This window comes from Onthophagus taurus, chromosome 1 (genome assembly GCF_036711975.1).
Source record: "Onthophagus taurus isolate NC chromosome 1, IU_Otau_3.0, whole genome shotgun sequence".
Lineage (NCBI taxonomy): Eukaryota > Metazoa > Arthropoda > Insecta > Coleoptera > Scarabaeidae > Onthophagus > Onthophagus taurus.
The window spans coordinates 33,068,747-33,089,995 of NC_091966.1; the positions used below are offsets into that span (position 1 = coordinate 33,068,747).

The following is a 21,249-nucleotide window of genomic DNA, read 5'->3' on the forward strand; positions in this document are numbered from 1 at the left end:
GTCTGACTATTTCAAAAATAGTCAAAACACAAACGATTTAAAATATCACTTCAAACCGCTTGTTGCTGGTTTTAATTAATTTTAATTGTTTCTTTTGAGAAAATCACCTCAAACGAGTGTGGTAATGATGACTTATCCAAGCAGTCGTAGATAAAATATATTAAAACTCCAGAATGAATTAACTATAAATCAGAATACTTATTGCTTTTTGTTAGAAAAACTCTCTGCTTGATTGATAAGATTTTCAATTTCAGTTTCGCATAATAAATTTTATGGACTAAGTTGGATGTTGGTTGTTGCGGGACTAGAACTTGTGGTTGGCAATTATATCTTTCTGGTATGTTACCATGTAAGGTACTTTGACATGCAACATTTCTAAAACATTGGAGATAGATGACAATAAGCTGATAATAATTGATAATACTAATCTCTTCATTAATGTGTTGAAAAATTTCTCAAATTGACGGATGAGTTTGCATACTTTGAATTACCAGTTAATAAGAATAATTCTAAAAGTAATGAAGTAAAGACCAGAATGGGAAAGCTGTATAATGAGAATAATAGTTTAATGAGACCAGTGGTAACGTACGAATGCGCAACATGGACGCTACTAAAAAAAGACGAAGAAGACTGCGAAGGATATTTGGACAAGAACAAGATGGAACATGGAGAACTCGAGTGAATTTTCAATTAAATGCCCTGGTTGGTGATGCGGACATAACCAGATTTGTTAAATCTCAGCGAATTAGATGGCTGGGACATATAAGAAGAATGGAAGACGATAGAAGTACAAAAATCCCCACAGAATGGAAACCAACAAAGAAAAGACCTAGAAGAAGACCTCCTAAAAGATGATTGAACGACGTGCAGGATGACTTGAGGGCGATGGGAGTGAGAGACTGGTGGAGAGTGGTTAGGAGTAGACGGGAATGGCGTAGAATTGTTGAGGAGGCCAAAATCTACCAAGGGTTGTAGCGCCAAAGGAAGAAGAAGAATGTTTTCCTTTCGTGATGTTTTACGCTATTTTTTAAAATACTGACGTTTCCTCCATGTATGTTATTATGCGGAAAGGTCGAATATAAGTTTAAGCTCCCAGATATCGAGTTTATCTTCTTCAAAACTTTCCCAAGGATGTCTTAGAATTGAGTCAAATTATTGACGAATTGGTTTCTTACCATTTGATTAATAGTGTTATTATTTGTATTGTTATATTTTACTTTTGAAACAAATTTTAGGGATAATTTGTTGTATATAAATTTTCAAGAAACTTTACGTAATAATACTTAATCAAAATATTTTCTAACTCGTTTAAATATATTTATTGAAATATTCCTTGAGGTGGAATATAAATAACCAGTGATATAAGACACATTTAAATCGGTTGATGTTAGGGATAGAAATATTAGGAAAGACTTCGAAGTTTACGATCTCGAAACTGAAGATAACGATCGTAATTTATAATGGAAATCAGTATAAAACGCGCGTATTTGCAGAACTAATATCACTTTACGTGTAAGCGACGCATATTTCAAGACGGCGTAACAAGAGAAAAGAAGAAGGGGACGCGTCTTGAGAGCGGCCCGAGCTCGCAATTTAATACCGTTTCGTGTGTCATATTTACTTTATCGCTTCGCGCCGCCGCGAATTTACGATCAACGGGTTATTTAGTGGGTCCGAGGAGGGGCGAGCTTTTTAATGAATATTCACCGATATAAATTGATCCGAGAGCCAAGCCGGAGAGTTTTGTTGGAGAAAAGATATCCCCTGGTCGCGCGTTCTATACGAATAATTAAGCGCGGAGAATCATTGCGATCGTAAAATTTAATTGTGCCCGGGAGAGGGTGTCGAGGAAGGACGTGCGAAGAATAACCATCGCTCTAAGTTCGACAACGTTCATGTAGTCTCAACCACTTTGTCTGGATTTCCAATCATCCTAAGTAACCTGTCTTAATTAAGACGATACACTCAACTTTTATTAGGGATTTAAAATGGTTTTAATGAACTACTTGGCATTGAAAAATACATTGATAATCAAAAAGTAACTAAATCAAAGAATTGTTGACGTGTTTTTAAATAATTAATGAAAATATATTTAAAGATGTATTATGGTGTCGTGAGGATTAGTAATTTTTATAAAAGAAATATCGTTATCTATCCGTGGCAGTTTATCGGTTCGCGACACATAAACAAGACGTTCGCTTGCGCTTCTCGCGATCTCTTGCGCGCGGCTGAGGCGGCGGCGGCGCTGCGGTCGTAAACATTCCTCGCCAACAGCGTGCTCTCTGGCGGCGGCGATCCGAGAAGCGAGGGAAAGAGACGCACAGCGCCGTTATCCCGTGAATTATTGTAATTGTTTCGGGTTTATTATTGCCCGCAATTATCACGGTGTCGTGCAAATATACCAATCTTTTCGCTCGTATTTTATCACGCAGCTTCGTAACGAGTAAAAAACCCCCGGGCGGGAATTGTAATCGTTCCCGATAATTACAATCGTCGCATCGCGTAATTGACGAAGGAAGAGGAAACATTTTCAGCGATTGCTGTCGTCGTCGTCGTCTATTTATAAACGCGATTATGTACTCACTGAAAACCACGATGTTGTAACAACGTCTGCATTGTACTGGACAGTTCCGTTACGTAGACGTTCTTATATGCCTTCGCCAGATGTGATGTTACAGCTCCGTCACCCGCCCCCAGATCCAATAAGGAATCTTCTAACATATCTTTATCTTTACCCATCAGTTTTATGAATTGATTATAAGATAAAACAAACATTGATCCTCTTCTTAACCACCTGAAAAAAAAATAATATAATATAGTCGTTACGAAATGGTCACAAGGATTGTTACTATATGTTAAATTTAACAAGAGTGAGTTTAGTTCATCCAGTAAAAAAAAAGTCAATTTATACTATTTAAATAAGAAAAAACTACATGTATTTTGCTTACTTTGAACTGAGATTTGTTATTAACTAATCATTACTAACTAAAATTGTTCACTAATAACTTTCTAATATTCTAAAAAGGCAGTGTATCTTTGTGTCCTCTTTCTTTTTGGGTCAATCCTAGTAAAAAGTGTATGTATTCATATCTTTCCCTAAAGTGGATTGAATATTCAGTGGTAATTGAACCGTTGAACCATTTCCGTTGTTTAATAAGATACACTTGAGATTTCTGCTTGAGCTGTTTCCATATAAGTGCCACTCATTTGGGTGATATTATTTAATTCCCATTTCGGATAGTACATTTGGTGCATTGCTACAATCCCTCATTTATTTCATATGTTATATAAGATTGCTTTCAATGGTACTATGAAAAATTATCTTTATACTTTCCTCGAGTAAGTATTTTTCATTTAATTTAATTTATTCTCGAGGTTAACAGTTTCGATGGTTCCTCTGATAACCCTTCTACTTCTTCTCCTTTCTCTTGTCGCCATTCTATCCCGCGGTGTTGGGCCTCGGATCCATCTCCTGTATGTATTCCTGTTTCTAGCCAATCTTCATACTTTGACAACACTTCCCCCTTTTTACTGTCACTTCCTCTATTAATTTTTCCACTAGATTCTTGGTCTTCTTCTGCTATCATATTGTACATTTTCTTTGATATTCTTTCCTCATCCGTTCATCTCTGACCATCTTGTTTTGTACACTGCTTCTTCAGTTTAATACTATGTTTCGCAGATACTTCATTTGTGCTGCTTCTAACGTGTCCAAGTTTCCGACCAGTGGGTAAGTGTAGGTGTATAGACGGTTTCGTACAGATGTAGTTTTCCTTTAGTGCTATTCATCTGGTAATAGTCTAGACTTACTTTTGCTATTTTGTTACACATCTCTTGATCTATCTTACTAATCATGGTTGTTTTCTCTTCCTTCTTCCTTTATGATGTGTAGGATCTTGCTTTTGGCCCTGTTTATTGTCATCCTCTTTTCTTGTAGGCAGGTTTTCCCTATTTGAATGTTTCTTTGTATGACATCCACTTCCCTCTTTCAAATTAGTGTCACATATCAATAATCGGTGGTCTCACCAGTCTGCCTGCATATGTATCTCAAATAGTATCTCCTACCTAAAGCTTTTAACCCATTAGTTTTACTTTTCACTTAGCTGGGCATAATTTCTCTACACGACTGGCTTATCTTAATCATCTTACTCATCCTTAAGTCAATCAATCTTTTAATAAATTGTCACAATTATGTCATAGTCGAATGTTTAAGTTGAGATTCGTATAAACAATTTCTTTCTAATTTTCCTTATTGTAAATCGATCTTTGAACCAAACGCTCCAATAATCGTATATTGTCTAAGAGGTGAATGTCTCGATGAATCTTCTTTCTATATTAGCAATTTGCTACAACTTTTATAGTAAAAGTTTTTCTGTATTATGCTCCGGATACCGATTTTTTTAACACTCTTCTAATTTTCATATTTTTGAAAAATTCTCTACATTGATGCATCTGGGAGCAAAATTGTTACAGACCTTGTGTTAAGGGTACAATTTGCTACAAATTTTGTTGTAAAAGTTTTTCTGTATACCAGATACCGATTTTTTTTAACACTCTTCTAATTTTCAAATTTGCAAATTGAGCAAATTGAGATATATGGCTGTCACCTTTATGATCTTCATAATGTTTATAAGGTACTGTTTCCACTTTTTTACAGTTCACTTGAAGAGATTAATAGTCAGATTTTCGATGTCATATCTGAAGACATACAAAATAATGCAAATAAGGTGCTATTTGATTTGGTGTTATTTGAAGAATGGCTGCTGGACAAAGCGTTGGCTCACACAACAATAACAATAAAACATTTATATCTCTTACTTAATTAGAGGTGATATTTCTTGACGTTATTACCTGATTTTAATCTGAAATACGATTTTTTTGGTAGAAATGTCTCAAAATCGAGGTTTATGAACATAGTTCTAAACAACTTGGTCTCACACTACGTAATTATCCTTTTGAAACAAGATTTAGTTCACTTTAAAAACACGTCTACAGATTTAACAAGATTTGTACTTGATCTTGCACCGCCAATTTCTCTAATGGTAGCAAAAAAAAATCGATTATTACCAATGGTTCGTATGCTTGTGTGGTTTTATTTATGTAAACCCAATCATACGAGGTTCCATATCTGGTTACATAATCATCAGATGTGTATAAATCTAATCGAAATATAATGGTGACGTTTATTAATATAGCTTATTTTAACAACGTGGTCACGATTAAATTAATTCATAAAGTAAAGATAAACCCAAGGTGTAAAACTGAAACCACCTGAAAACCTTTTTCTCCAACATTTAGCAACTAGAGCAACACCTGCAGACAAGGAGAAATATTTGATCACTGTCATGTTGAAAAGATTAGATGAAATAGTAACTGGTGAAAAAAAGAAGAAATTGGTGAAGAAGGTAATTTGCACATTGTGATTCCTGTCAAGAAGAAACACATCAACGGATACACAAAATGCAGTTGCGAATTGTGGACAGTCTCTCAAGTTTTTAAAGAAAGGGCCAATAATGAAGTGTTAAAATAATAAGGCCTACTCAATAGCTACAAAAACCGAAAGTTACTTTTGTACTGTGAAGAGATTGGACGGCTGCACAGTTATCAGCAGCTTAGTAATGAAAATTCTTCTCTTTTACTGGTCCAGAAAGATAATAGAAACCACAACTTTTAGAATAACATTACAACAAATAAGAAAAATAAAATTTAAAGCCAGCGAGTTTCAAAGGAAAACTCTTCGGAGACTGTTCTGTGAGCGCTCTGACTACAGCGATGTTTTCCTGCCTCTTTGTGGATTTGAAATGCTCAGTTGTTTTTAGGATTTACAGAAGTCGTTAACCTACGCTAATAAAGGATTTAAAATACGCGATAATTAATATGTTAAAATATACATACGGAAAGTATTATAATCCTGCAAAAATTTAACTTCGACTTTTTATAATTCTGTAAATTTTGAGGAGTTTTGAATGCATTCTATCTTGTTACTATGAATGTATCCATATGTAATTTGATATACATATTCTAAAATCATAGTTCTGGATCATCTTTTGGACTAAATTCGTCAACTAGAAATGGTACTTTACCTAAACACTGTAGGCATTTATAATCATGGTAAATTTGAGATAATAATTAACCATTAACAGCATTGAGATATAAAATATAAATTAAATTACGTAACCAGAAGTGACGATATAATACAATAAAGTGTAAGCTATTCCAGCAAGCTTTTGAAGGCAAATGTACCTTAAAAAGTTTGATAAACGCAATAACTTTGCGTTCAGTGCTCTATTATGCCGCATTCTATATGCTACCTGTCTTTATGTCAGATATGGCTTTTTTGTTGGATTTTAGCAAAATATTTGATGTCAACTACATCAACCGTGTGGTGAGCATGTCAGAAAGATGATCAATAAATGTATACATATTGTTTAGAAATTTACTTTCTGAACAATGAAATTAAAAACTAAAGACAGATTCTAAGATTACTACATTAACTGTAGTCCGAAGCAGTTTTATATATTAATGACAACAAATATACTTTTGTGATGATACTATTGACGTAGATCGCTATGAGACGAGAATTCTAAGAAGTAATGCTATTCGGGTAATGCTATCTTTGATTCCTTTGTTTATAAACTGTACAATAACTTTTGTTCCGTTATATACATTAAAGTTCTATAATCGTCCAGTGGAATATAAAAGGACATAGTAGTCGTTAAGGGTTTATTTTAAGAGTTGGTTGGTTGTGGTTGCGGCGCGTTCATTTGCCTAATGGGTCGCCTATTGTTTCTCGACAGCGGTCTAACGCTTCTAGACAGAAGATATATGTCCGGTGTCCCTCCGGTTGTCCAACGTCCGGTCACACATTTACGGTCCCGAAGCTTTAGCCGCCGCCGGATTCGGTTCGGTCCTCCAGTCGAGATTAATTGCGGACAATCCCTTTAATACCGTCCGTCGTCCACCCGCTCCATGCGTTTTCGACGCCGCCGCCGCCGCAGCCACCAGAATATATATGACCCCTCACAACGCGGCAAAGTCCTTAAATAATTATCCAGAACGTGGTCGGGTTAGGATTAAGCGCTTAGCTCAGCCACAGTTCAGCCAACTGCGGTTAGAATTACTGATGCAAATCTTCTCGAACCTCGCTTCTTAATTAATGATACCATTGATCATCCCAAAGGAACAATGCGAAAGAAAAAGAATATATAAGAAGAAACACTTTTTTAAAAGATAATTTTTCCAAACACACCCAGACATAATTATTAAAGAATTTTATAATATTTTTGATGATTACGTTATAGATATTAATGATAAATTAAGTTAAAAAAAATGTTTTTGGTTGATTAAGAGTGACCCCAATGGCGCATTACACGCGGTGAATCCTGATAATCGTCACGGGGGAATTAAGACGCGTCCCCGGCGATTTTTATCGTAACCGTGGCGGAGGAGATCGCGTGCACGAGGCCCTTCAACCCGAGTGACATATGTAACGCCGTAGGTGTTCTCGAATAATTAACGCTCCTTTATCGCTCCTCAATTCGTCGGGACTGCGCGCCCTCGGGCCGAAAACGTCCATAAAAGAGAAAAAAATCGAGCGAGGTAAAGAAAAGCGAACGAGACGAAGGAGGCTCCGACCGAAGGAGGGACGGTTCAATTAAAAACAACATGCAATTTAAAAATCAAATAATTCCCGTTGACGGGACCCGGTGCGTGTCGAACTCCCATAGCGGACCCAACTTCTCTGACAGAGGTTATTTAATACACACTTGACCTCTTCAGAAAAAGAGATGAAGAGAATGAAAATAAAAGTTATAGATCAAAAAATAACCTGATCTCAATTTTTTTATTTATTTATAGGAAATGCAAAATACATGGGTTCAAGTTTACTATTTTATTCTTGTAATAGAGCTAAGGTCAAAAATTGTGTGGAGGTCATTTTGCAGCTTAGAGTACCTACAGTGTGTTAATTAATTATCGTACCCGACGTCATCATTGCAAGTATGCAACCAATATCACATTATTTTTATTACAATACGCGATTTGCGTATTATGCGTGTTGCACTGTGATATTGGTTGCATGCTTGCAATGATGACGTCGGGTACGATAATTAATTAACACACTGTATATTTGTTGCTTGAGCTACGTACATTAGATATTGTTACAATACTAATATCGTCATATATTCATTGCGACCTAAAATTTGATCCCTCCTCATAAATACGATGAATCCTGTGGTGTAAACCACCATGATCGATAACCTAAAGGGGTAAAATACTTTTAGACTTTCTTGTGTAAAGGTAATAAATCAATCTAAAAGATCGTTTATCCGTGATTCATGTGCTTAAATTGAAATTAACGGTACGTTAGCAGAGGTAAATATCTTAAGAAATATTTGCAGGGAGTCTGTATCTGATGGATTATTTAGAATAAAGGGTAATAGGAACAATTAACAGACGAGTTTAATGAAGACATTTGTTCCAACAAGTTCTAGAAAATGTATTGAAGTCATATGAAGTATGAAAGGAACATTAGGAAAATGGTTGGTAAACTTCTTCAGGAATTTGTTTTAGGCTGCGAATTAGTAACAAAAAACTCTATACAACAAAATGTTTTAAATTGGTACTCCAAAGCTCTCTATTTCCGAGATTTACATTTAAATACATTCAAAAATGTATTCATATCGTCATAGAAAAGCAATGACACTTCTGTATAATAAAATTCCTGTTCTGTAATTCCGTTCTGTCTACCATTACGTTTCGGAAACGACGAATTTCATTAAACTTTGTAATTACGTTTATGTCATTATATTTAGCCAATTCTTTGATTTTCTTTAGCTGCAGTAGTTCAATTGCAATATTTGTGAATGATGTGTGGCTGGCGTATAATAATTATCCTTGTATTCCGTACTTTTCGAAATTCTTTATGAAAATGTTATGGTTGACTTTATAGTTTATGCCGGAAAAAGAAAATTGATCAGATCATATTTCATCGACGTTGCTCCAGTATTGTTTGGCAGAATTTTATCCAAACCTAATAAAAATTTGCGGATGTTGCCTCTCCCTCTCCCTCTTTCCAGACCGTTGGGTCTGTTGTTCTTGATACGGTCTGCCTTTGAGATATCTCTTGAGAAGTTGGCTGCCAGCTGTCACTGCATCTCTTTGGTTATCTGCCTGCCTGGTGGTTTGGTTTCGGACGGGTTATTTGTAAACACAATTTTCGGTGGTCTGTTATTTAGCAAACTACAAATATGGTTGTGCCAGAATCCCTTCTTAATTCTATCCCATCTGGTCTTTCCTGACATTGTCCTTAGACTCCTCATGTCTACTACTCTCAGTGTACTTCAATGTTGTAAGTCATTATAGATTTGTTCGACCACGCTTTGTTGATCTGACTTTTCAGGTCCTTTGGGGGGTCAGGGAGTGCTTGGGATGTGCACCCAAATAGGAAAATTGTTCCTATTTGAACGAAAATTGTTCGATGTTGTTGACATGTTCGATGTGGGTGTTTTTGACTACCAGCTTACAACTTGTTGACTCCCTTGCTACCACCCTGCATTTAGTTTTTGAAGTAGAGACACCCTGAACATGAACTTCGCTTGATAGAATCTGTGTAGTAGTCTTTCCAGGCCATCCTCTGAGTTGGCGATTATCCATTATCTAAGCAGCGTCAGTATGGTATATCATGCAGATTTTCTTTTAGCCCGTTTAAGAACCTTGGTTTAAAGTTATCACTTCTTCGATTGTTGCAATGAATCTGCTTAGTTCGTCAAAAAAAGGAATTAAATTCCTTTTGAGAGATGCTTTTATTGGGAGTGCCATATACGACTAAAAATGTTACTGCACACGTCATTCATCCACACTCACAGATGTGGCCTGAATATTTGAATGAGAGATTTTTCAATTTCGTAGCGTTTAAGGCTAGTTTATATAATTATTGCACTATCACCCTGAGCTTCGTCTTAAGGGTTGTGTTTAATCCATTAACTTAAGTTTATAGGCACGCCCATTTAAGAGATAATGAAGATAGGTGTTTCATTATATTTCTGAATGTCTTTTAGAAGACATATTGAGAGAAGAAAAAGCTTAATGAATTTGAAAATGTATTAAATGAAAAAATCCAAGCTAAATTTTATGATGGATCGATTGTGAGGTTCGTTTTCATTCAGTACAGTATATAACTTAGGTAGAGGGCATTTTGGTCGGTAAACTAGCTAATTATCGTATAAGAGATTCTTCCTGTTCACTTATTTTCATCTATAAACAGGAAATAATTTAAAACTGTTTAAATTCTAATAGCGGTTCTTTCTTCTACGATTACCTTCTTATTCACAAGTGGTATTAAAAGATATTTTCGAAAAAAACTGTTGAAAATATGTCGACACTAACATTATGTAAATGCCTTTATTAACGATTGGTTTGAAATTGTTTTTTTGACAATATTAATTAATAAACATATTTTCGTAGGGTTGTTTTGAAAATAAGAATGCCTCAGGCATGAAAAGGTGAAAAATAATTGCCCTTAAGACCTACACGACATCGAATAATCACAGATCACGAAGACCTGATCCCGTGCATTCGCAAATTGCAGTCAATTATACGTGGATGTATAATTTGTTAATCGTATGATTTATCGGTCGATCGATTGGCCCCGAATAACCCTTAGGGAGGATACATCATAAAAAAAATACACAACAAAAATCCGGAACTAAAGAAAAAATACAAAAAATGAAACAAAAACTTGTTTCATCGAAAAATTTTTAAGAACAACTTTTCTCTTCACGGCGCGAATTTAAAAATAATATTAAAAATCCATCGACTCCCGGTGTCCGAGAGCGAGACGACGCGGGGAGTAAAAGGGGGGCAGCATCCCCTAAGCCTGTCACCAATCGGCCCGCTCCTTGCCCGCGGAAAAAACTCGATCAATACATAAAAATTTCATATTGAAAATGATTGAGGGCGGTGCCCGGCTCAGTCTCACACACACATTCACCCCCCCGCTAAACCCCCCATTTCGCGCCGCCACCACCGATGCTTCTCCGCCACCGTCCAACGTTATTGTGTTATACTTTCGCCTCCTTTTTTTCGGTTCTTTTCCTTGTCCGCGCACCGTTCGTCGTCTTATATCCCAAACAAGCAAATAAATTACTATTTCGTGATTTATCGTGCTTACGTCCAAATATGAATTTATATGGTAATGTTACATATGGAATAAGTGGGGTGAGATTTTTCGTAAACGATAAAAGTATATCTAAATAGAAAGAGGACAATTGGTAATAAAACTCAACAAAATAGGAAATAAGATAACTTAATTACAACATATTTATATACAATTACAAGATGATTCAGAATTTTTATGTAATTCTATATGAACTTAAAATATGTTTTATTTTTAATACATTTTTTTAAGAAAATACCAATAAAAATCTTTAATACTTTAATAAATTATTATTGTTTTAAAGTATACATTTTAAAGGTGTAGCCTCTTAGTAATAGATTGTATCTTTTCGTGCCTGATTTAGCAACAGGGTGTGCTAACAAGCGATCATTGCCAATTGCCACAGAGAAAACGGTGGTAATAAATATTCGCTTGCGTCCAAGTTGTAAAATATAGTCCACATTAGAACCGATCCGGTAATTTAGATAAAACCCAAGTTCGAAATCAATAAAACCGACCGGCGACGACGAGTGACGTCGACGAGCCTTCGATATCTATTTCGGGTCGATTTCGCGCGATCAACCGATCCCCGCACCGTAATTTGAATCATTACGAGGCCCAATTTTGGAGGCACCGTTCGCGGATAAACATGCTTTACACGGAATCATTATTTTTAATAGCGGGGTCGGTGCGTTATTGATTATAGATTTGAACGTTATCCCGATCGTGTACCTTTAACCAGCCGTCGATTAACCAGATGGTTGGAAGAATGAGGGGGTTCTTGTAATTTTTGTAGCTGCTCGTGTGAGACGAAATCATAACGTTAAGATTTTTTCTCGAGTTTTTTTTTTATAATATGAGTCGAGTTCGGATTTTTTAAACATGTATAAGTATTTATACAGGAATGGGTTGGGCAGAACAGAAAAAATACCTGAATACTAAATAAATCCCTTTTCAATCTAAACGAGATTCTGGTATCTATTGCAGAAAACAATAAGTCTCAATTTTGAGAAATCCACCTATATATAAAGCATTTCCGTTTATGCTCAAATGGGTATTGATCATTTCAGAAATATCTGTGATTATTTCAATGCACAAAGAAAATCTCATAACTCCATAGAGTTAGGTTCGTAACTTATGTAAAAACCGTTGTTATAGTTTTACGTAAGTCTACGCAAATGCTGAAAAAGCAACGAAATTATACAACCAAAATGTTCTATGTTAGCGAGCACGTAGTTGTAACGGTTCTTATTGAAAAGAAGGAAGTAGAAAGAAGTAAGAACAGAAAAGATGAAAACCAAAAAAAAAAGAAGTAACACTAGAGTAAGAACTAGAAACATTTGGGTTTAGCCGCACGTTTTACAAACCGGCTAAACTCGAATAATTCCAGTTCTAGGTCTTGTGTTAGTGCAATACTAGATGTAACACTAGACCGAGAATTAGAAACATTCGGATGTAGCCGCACGTCTCTCAAGACGGCTAAACCCAAATTATTCTAGTTATAGTTCTTGTGTTAGTTCTAGTGATAGTGCTAGTGCAATATTAGAACTAACACTATTTATTTATTATTACTGGGATACAAACAGGGAGGATATCCTCAGCGAAGCATCCTCATAAAAACAATACAGTGAACTACATACTAAGCAAAAAAAGAGAAAAAAAATAATAATAATTATAGCATTAACTATGCAATATAATAATAACAGCAGTGATACTTGCTAAATAAAACAAAATACAGAAAAAAAGCGAAAAATATTATATAATTGCACTACAATGCAGAAGTTGGCAACTAAACATTACGTAATAATAATTCTTTAAATGAGCGCAACGAGAGTCCAAATAGAGAAACATGGTTGAGTCTTGATTATAAGTATTACGAAGCCGATTAATAGGCGAGTTTTGATGAGCGTTCGTGTTGCACTAGACCGAGAACCAGAAACATTCGGATTTATTCTCACGTCTCTCAAGACGGCTAAACCCAAATGATTCTAGTTCTCAGTGTAGTGTTAGTTCTAGTGATAGTGCTATTGTAAAACTAGAACTAACACTAGACCTAGAACTAGAAACATTCGGATTTAGCCGCACGTCTCTTAAGACGGCTAAACCCGAATGATTCTACGTCTTGTGATAGTTCTAGTTTTAGTTCAATAAAAATATACAATATAGTGATATCTTATGTTAACTAGCGTTACCTACCATTGTCACTAGAACTAACATTATACCTACAATTAGAAACATTCAGACATGTTGCATTTTATGTGGTACAAAGTAAGTAGGTACTGGTTTCCCTGGTTTCTATGAAAATATATTTATATATACATATATTGCATTTTAAGTGAAATTCATTGTACAGGGTGTCCAAATTTCGATGGGTTTGCAGGCTATCTCAGTTATTATGAAAGATAGAAAGTAGCGGCTTTCGCGAACCTGAGCTACTTTTTTGTGAAACTTACAATGGCGCAAATTACATTTTCATGGCCCTCTTCGTTTTTGATATACGGGAGTGTTTGAAATTTACGATTTTCAGACACCTCCTATATCTCGGCTATCCGGAAACTTAGTAAGAAAGTAAAAACGGGATCTAATAGATTTTTTCATGTGGAATCCAATGGTGCACATAGAATTTTTCTAGTCATCACGGTTTTTGAGTTATAAACACAACTCAAATACTGATTACTCAACTTCTAAAATACTTAACTCTTTATAACTCATAAATTTTGAAACACTCCCTGTATATCAAAAATGAAGAGGGTTATGAAAATTTGGTTTGCGCCATTGTAAGTTTCACAAAAAAGTAGCTCAGGTTCGCGAAAGCCGCAACTTTCTATCTTTCATAATAACTGAGATACCCTGCAAACCCATCGAAATTTGGACACCCTGTACATATGAATACGTTGCATTATGTAGTGGATACGATAATATACTGGTTCATAATCTTTGCTGATAAGATTTAATAAGATTGGCCAAATCCTTGCTGAGACTAAACAAAGAAGATGTTTCAAAGAGACATCTGACACTATGCCAAAAATGGAAAATCATTGATGAGGTTGAGAAAATGATTTACTAAATGATGAAAAATGATAAAAATACAGCATAAATTGACATCTACATTTATGCAATAAATCTATATTTTTTCAGCTTAGTAAAACAAATTGGGAGTATATTGAAAGTGTAAAAGAGTTCATGATTTAGGAGATAGATAAAAATAATATTTTAATGGAAATGGAAGACTTTAAGAGATTCTCTTCAACTACTAACGGTATTTACCATTACTCATCAATTGGTGAATTTAGACATTTGGCCAGAAAAGGATTTTTACTAGCAAAGATGTGGTAGATGTGGTCAGAAATTTGGCAGCTATTATTTTCAATGTCAGTTTGATTGGAGAATTACAACTCGAAGACAGCGATTGTTAGTGATAATGAAAACTATTGTCCTCATAGGTGTTCATGTTCGTGACTGTATATTAATTCCATATTTCTCACAATGATCTGTTTATAGAGCTTAACGAAATTATATATCAATCGCAAAAAGCAAAAACGTCTGGAGAATTGCGGCATTGTCTCTAATGAATGACTTTTAAAATTAGCAATTGTGTTATCTTTGTAACAATTAGCAAAATGAGAACCAAATGGATTAACAAAGTGGTCACTATTGAGCTGGAAAGATTATGAGTTCCGGAATAAGTCTATAAAAGACTAAAATTTCATTGAATGTACATTGAGTATATATTTGGAGTTAAAGCTATGACTTAAATATTATTGTACAGTCTGCCATAGTGTAATATTCTGCGTAACAAAATGCAACGACTCTGACTAGCCATGATGATGACCGATGTTTATCCAGAACTCCATTAACCAATTTAAAACTTCCCTAAACCAACCCGTAACATTCACTAAATACGAAAACAAGTAGGAAACTTCCATGTATCCTTCGTCCAAATGCACAGACGAGAAGAATAAGACAGAAAAATCAAGTCTATTCCAGCTGACGTCATTACAAATTTCAGGCATTGTTATAAAATTCTTGAATTTTCGAAAGTAGTAGATTGTCATGGCATATTATTTGAAATATACGTTATTTGCGTGTGTGGTACTATTTTGATAAATTCTGGACCATTTGTGAAAAATTATACGCTTCCTCTGTGTTGCACGTCATGATATGAATTTTTTGTGGTATGATAGAGTTGAGTCTTGTATTGAGCCAGCATATCTGCAAAGGTCTTCTTAAGCATATGTAGAATTTAGTTGACAAAATGTTTAATTACTCTTGTAAAAGTGTTGTTGGTGATAAAAAGTTTCACAATCAGAAAAATGAACAGCCGATGCAAAATCTCGAAGTTTCAGGTGATGACATTATGTTGGGCCAACTGTGATGTTTGAGAAATGATTCTAATCAAGCCCAACGTAGTCACAAGAAAAATTTTGCAGAAAAACAACTACAAACTACTTATTTAATCAAAGAATTAAGAATTTTGAAAATGTACAATGAAAGTGGTGAAAAGGTCCATGGTAATGCCAACAAAATTGCTAAAAATGACAAAAAGTACGTTGTGAAGTTTCTGAACAATTATGCTGAGCAACATGCGACTTATCTGCCAGGCAGAAGTAGTACTGTATATAATACCAATCTAAAACTGTTGCCTTCTAGTGATAGCAAGAAAAAAATTTACGATATCTACAAACAATCATTCACAGAGGACATGTTTGAAAAATCTGTATCATTGAGAGTGTTCACAAACATTTGGTGAGAGACATGCTCAACCATTGTCATCACGAGACCAAAGTCTAACCTCTGCTTCTTTTGCCAAAAACATTATAGTCATCAAACATAAAGTGTTTAAACTTCTTATAGTCTAATTCCATGGTCACATTAATACTAAAATAATAACACATGGCGCTGCGAAATGTTAGTGAGTCATAAGAAAAAAAGCGGCAAGAAGAGGCACGCTGAAAATGAAAACCTAAAAGTGAGGTTAAAAAGAAATAAAATAGAAAAAAAGACATGGCGGACATGATGTTTAAGCCACAGATGGAGATAACTTTTATGAGAAATGTGAAAACTTTAAAAATTTCCTACAAGGTTTGGAAATCTTTTTAATGGCATCGGATAAAAATGATAAATCTGATGAAATAAAAGTAGCGATATTGCTGAATTGTGTTGGTGAGGAAGGTATTAAAGTATTTAATACATTTAAATTAACCAAAGAGGCATCTAATGAGAAGAAACATATACGGGTGTGGTTGAGTTGATTGTAACGGTTTGTGTGAATAAAGTGTTTAAACTTCTTATAGTCTAATTCCATGGTCTCATTAATACTAAAATAATAACACAATTATAAACGTTACAAAATGCGAAGGTATTAATCGTTCTATGGTGTCACGACATTTATAGCATATCATACCAGAAATTGATGTTAAAATTGATTGTGAAAGAGTTGATGTGAAATTGATTTTAAAATTCAAAAAAGAGAGTGTGTTGACCATGTAAAAAGAATATGGGTAGGCACTCGATTTTGTAATGTGAAGAAGACTCCGAATTTGGGAGGTAATTATTAAAGGACTATGCAATTTGCCCAAACAGCGAGTCTGTTGAAAATATGAAAATATGAAAAAGCAAAAACATTTCATTACCTTTCATTGTTCCACAACATTATAACAGTCCTCTAAGCGTCGATTCTTGGTATAAAAAGGAAGTCGTTGCAGCTTTTGGAAAAAATTTTGAGCATACTCTGCAGCTTCATGCAGAAGTATATTTTGAGAGCTGACCTCTTAGAACAATACTTGGGCCATTCTTAAAATACTTGTGTATGTTTTGTAACAATAGATTCCACACTTTGATTTTGATGCTATATATCTTTTGTTGTGATTCTAATTTTAACTTTTAGTTCATTATATGAAAAACTTTTCGTTAAATGTAAAATCTAAAGAAATACAGTTTCCCCTTTAGACTCTAAATTTCAAATCGATTACCATTTTAGTCTTTGGTGAGCGCCGAGCGCGTTGTTTTTGGCGCGATAGTAATCAGCGGGGCCACGGTCTACGGCCGGCGGTTGTGTGTAGGACCGTACATAAGTCTTCGCGGACGTCCCGGGGGCCCTCACGGTTCGGCCCCCGTTTTGCCTGTATATGGGCCCCGGTAACAACCTGCGGACGGGCGGCGGCCCCGCTAACCGACCGGGCGCGTTCGTTTATTCATTTGGACGCGCACTTAGTACCGACCACTCGTTGGAATGTCCCCCTTGGTATGTATATGTATGTGTGTGTGTGTTGTGTTGTTGGTACGCACGCGTCCCACCACACGAAAGAAAAAGGGGGGCCCCCTTGAACAGTATCTCTGGAGAGAACGAAATGCAACAAACGCGTAGTCTCGTTTACGTTATTTTGAATACAATGATGCGTTTCGAGTCTTTAAAGGTCTCATCTACGTAATTGCAACTAAATTGACAGGTTTTGGTTTATTTCATGTATTTTTAGTTTAACATGAAATTTATTGTGGGTAAATTATCTCTTAATTCAAACTAAATTTCGAATATGCTTACGTAACTATGTATTTGCCTCATCTCAATAACACCTAAATATTACATCATTTTTGAATTGTTTATGGATTAATATAGAGACTTGAAATATTTTTTTAAAGTTATTTGATAGTATATGAAAGTAACACTCGGGAATGCGTGTTTACGAGTGCTCAGAGTCTGGTAAACAAGCGTGAAAACTTTCACCGCAACAATAAACAACCAGCAGCAACGACACACGTCGACAGTTCACCTAAGTGCATAATGTAATAGGCCATTATATCAGCGGCTTGCGCGTTCCATTATTAATAAACCACTTATACGGGGAACCGTTCGGAATTCACCGGCTAATGGGTCGCCAATTGCGACTGTACCGTAAACAAATACTTCATAAATTACTATTGTCCCTGAGGCTATCGGCGTTACCTGAAAGAATTTTAATGAAATTGCGCTAAAAGGATTCTTTTGACTATTTAAAAAGTATTTAAAAAAATAATAAAACATTGGTCTCAATAATTATTTTTACCTGAATTTTATACCCTTATACCTGGGCGATGGCAACGATCATTATCAAATTATACATAAGCAATCAAATCAAATTAAAATTGTGCCACGTCAGAGATTATAATATATTCATCCGGCGCGCCATGTGTCTAACGAGACCGGGGCCTCCCTTTTGTTTGAGCGGCTCTTGGTCCCTGTATACGAATACTACTACGTCGCGTCCAAAGAGGATGTTTACTTTTTAATTTGACGTGACGTCCGGCGAACGTGGTTATTAACCACACCGCTCGACGAATTAACCGAATTCGGGTGCAATAGCGGTGTCTACGATGGTAGCAAAATAATAGGAAGAATACAACCGAAACGCTAACAATGGCAAGACGAAATAAATAAAGGACGAGGAGAGGTCGATGAAGAGTGTGTTATCCTTCTGAGAAATGAGGCTTTTGGATCTTACCAATTGATTCGATAAATGATACTAAAGAAATGAATGACGTGTATAAAAAATAGTTTGGGGTATATAAATCAAAAATGGTACCTTTTTTACTTTTATTGAGTTTGTTTGGATAAAACTAAAGCAATAAAGTTGAAATGAGCACTTAAAATGTTAAATAAGGTACGGGTCGGTTCCCCTTTTTAGACATTTTCGGTGCTGGTTCTGGTTGTACGTCAAAGTTCGTCTGGAAACTTAGCGCGCCTCATAAAAGTTTTTCATTTGGAGATTGTATTTTAGATTGGTATCTGATGGCGTCGAAACTTCCAATTCCACCGATATAATTCTAAGCGAACGGGCAAACTTCTTTTCTTCGTCCGAAAGAAACTTTTGTCCAAAACTCACTCTCACTCACGCGGTCGAATCATTAACCTTTATTACGTTTTAATTTTCATAATTCCAATTTGAAATAAAATAAATCGAATAAAACCTAATCATCATCATCAAAATTCATCAATTCATCAGATCAAATCAACAATTTTTTTTTATACCAATCACCTACACCCGTTAAAGAGGTACCATGACTTCTTCTTCACCGGTTGCTTTACATTAACGGCATCAATCAACGAACGAGGTGGTTGGTGGCGGGGCCTCTTTTTCGCCTTGACCATACTTCATTACGCGCCACAATCGCCCAATCCGTTTCCGTAAAATTACATATAATTCCACGCACTGGTCCCAACAAAAGGAAGAGAATTCTTCGACCAAGAAGGAAATAATCGTCGCGCGGTGATGGCGATGGCACAGAATGGGACGCGGAGGGCTCACCTAATGAGTGTGGAGTCGGTCTGTCTGTGGTTTGGAAAGAGACCGGACTCCGACCGTGACTCTGTGCGGTCATTCCTGCGGTTTTTATTGTATTGCATTGCGTTTCCTTCGAAGGCGCGATATTGGAACGTCATTGACACGTAGATAGATGAGAATCAAGGTGTGATGGTAATTGGTAATCATCAATGTAAATAATGAGATAAATTTTCAAAACTAATCGTGAGAATCTATAATGCTTGTTAATAAAAGTTCTTTTCTCCTGCTGTGATTGTTAATAAAACAGGAATCAATTTAATTAAAAACTTATTACGTAGAAAATTTGTTAAGTCTTTTCCACAATTGTCTTCATTGCCGAAATCATGGTCAGTGGTGTTACCCACATGAATGTGCTTTTTCAACATGATCAATTATACAGTTGCTACATACTTCTGCTATATAATTTAACAAAGCAGTATGCCAACATTAGGGTAAACTACTTCATTTCATTATGTTGAAACACTTCAATATTGTTTTGCAGAATAAAATATCTTTTTGTATTTCGTTGCAAAAGTGACATAATCTCTTACCAATACGAAATTAACCTCTAATTAGATAATATGGTTTTAGATGTATAGTATTTTGATCATAACAGGAGAACCTCTCAACCGACTTCAACGAACAATATCTCATTTGAAAGCTTTTTCAAATGAGATATTGTTCAAGCAAAATCCTTTTCTAATTTCGCTAAATCGTCAAAAAAATGTGAAGGTACACGAAAATAACGCGAAAATCACGTCGCGTAACTTTTTAATTACAGGGTTGTTTTTTCTGTTAGAGTTGTTGTCTCTTGTTTTTGTATTTGATAAAATGAATTAAAGTTTCTACTGATGTGTGACAACGATAACAAATTAGATGATGAGTTGGATTACAACTATGAACAATCTAATACAGGAGAGGAAAAAAATGTGTAGAAGATACAAGTTCATCAGACGAGTCAACCAATATAGACAAAAACAATGTACCTCCATTGTACATTTGGACACAAGTGGTCCCAGAAAGCAAAATCTCATCGTTATAGGCATAATATAGTGAATCAAATTGTAGGTCCAAAACGTCAATGTAAAAACATTATTGACCCACTACAGTACGTTCAAATATTTATAACAAATTACATCAATGAAATGGTGTAGTGGACAAACGTTGATATTAATAATCGCAAGCCTGTCCTAGGTTTACCAAATCTAAGACCATAAACGAAGCAGACTTCTTTGAAAGAAATATTAGCTCTTATGGGAATAGTAGTGCTGTTAAGAAGGACCAACATCTATCTGAAGACGATATAATTGATAAATCCTACAGTGGATCAATATACAACAATAATGACGAAATGGAGATTTAAGTTCTTTAAGGAAAGGCTCAACCTAATCAAATCTACCACTTGGTGAGTATTAAGGAAAGAAGTTAACAAAAACTGTTTAAGATTCGAATAGGGTCATGACGATTAATAACTGGTTTGCGTCAGTTTCACTTTAAAATCAGTTTAACATAACCCGTATAAATTAACATTGAAACTAATTGAAAACCATCGATGCATGTACTACTCATTCTGTGCTGTTTCCATTTCTTGTAATACGGACGACCAAAGTCAGTTATCTTTCTATCTTTTTGGAGATCGTCCTGGTAGGCTTTTGGTAATCTTTGGCAATCTTTGGCATCTTCTGTATCTGATCCCATAGTGTGTTTACAGTGATTGCTCGTCAGCTAGTTGCCACGCACCATCCTTTTAGTTTCCTCCGTCTACCCGCGCCTCCGCAGTATGTGTCACTATTGGCC

The 21,249-nt window shown here is 35.5% G+C and overlaps 1 protein-coding gene across 1 annotated transcript in view; it reads right to left on the reverse strand.

The window, feature by feature from the left end:
• The window catches only part of LOC111414470 (protein-L-histidine N-pros-methyltransferase), a 127,614-nt gene that overhangs the window by 4,858 nt on the left and 101,507 nt on the right, over positions 1-21,249 (reverse strand). Inside the window, exon 3 of the mRNA XM_023045832.2 lies at positions 2,585-2,794. Coding sequence (XP_022901600.2) covers positions 2,585-2,794 — 210 coding nt within the window. The remainder of the gene's footprint in view (positions 1-2,584; positions 2,795-21,249) is intronic.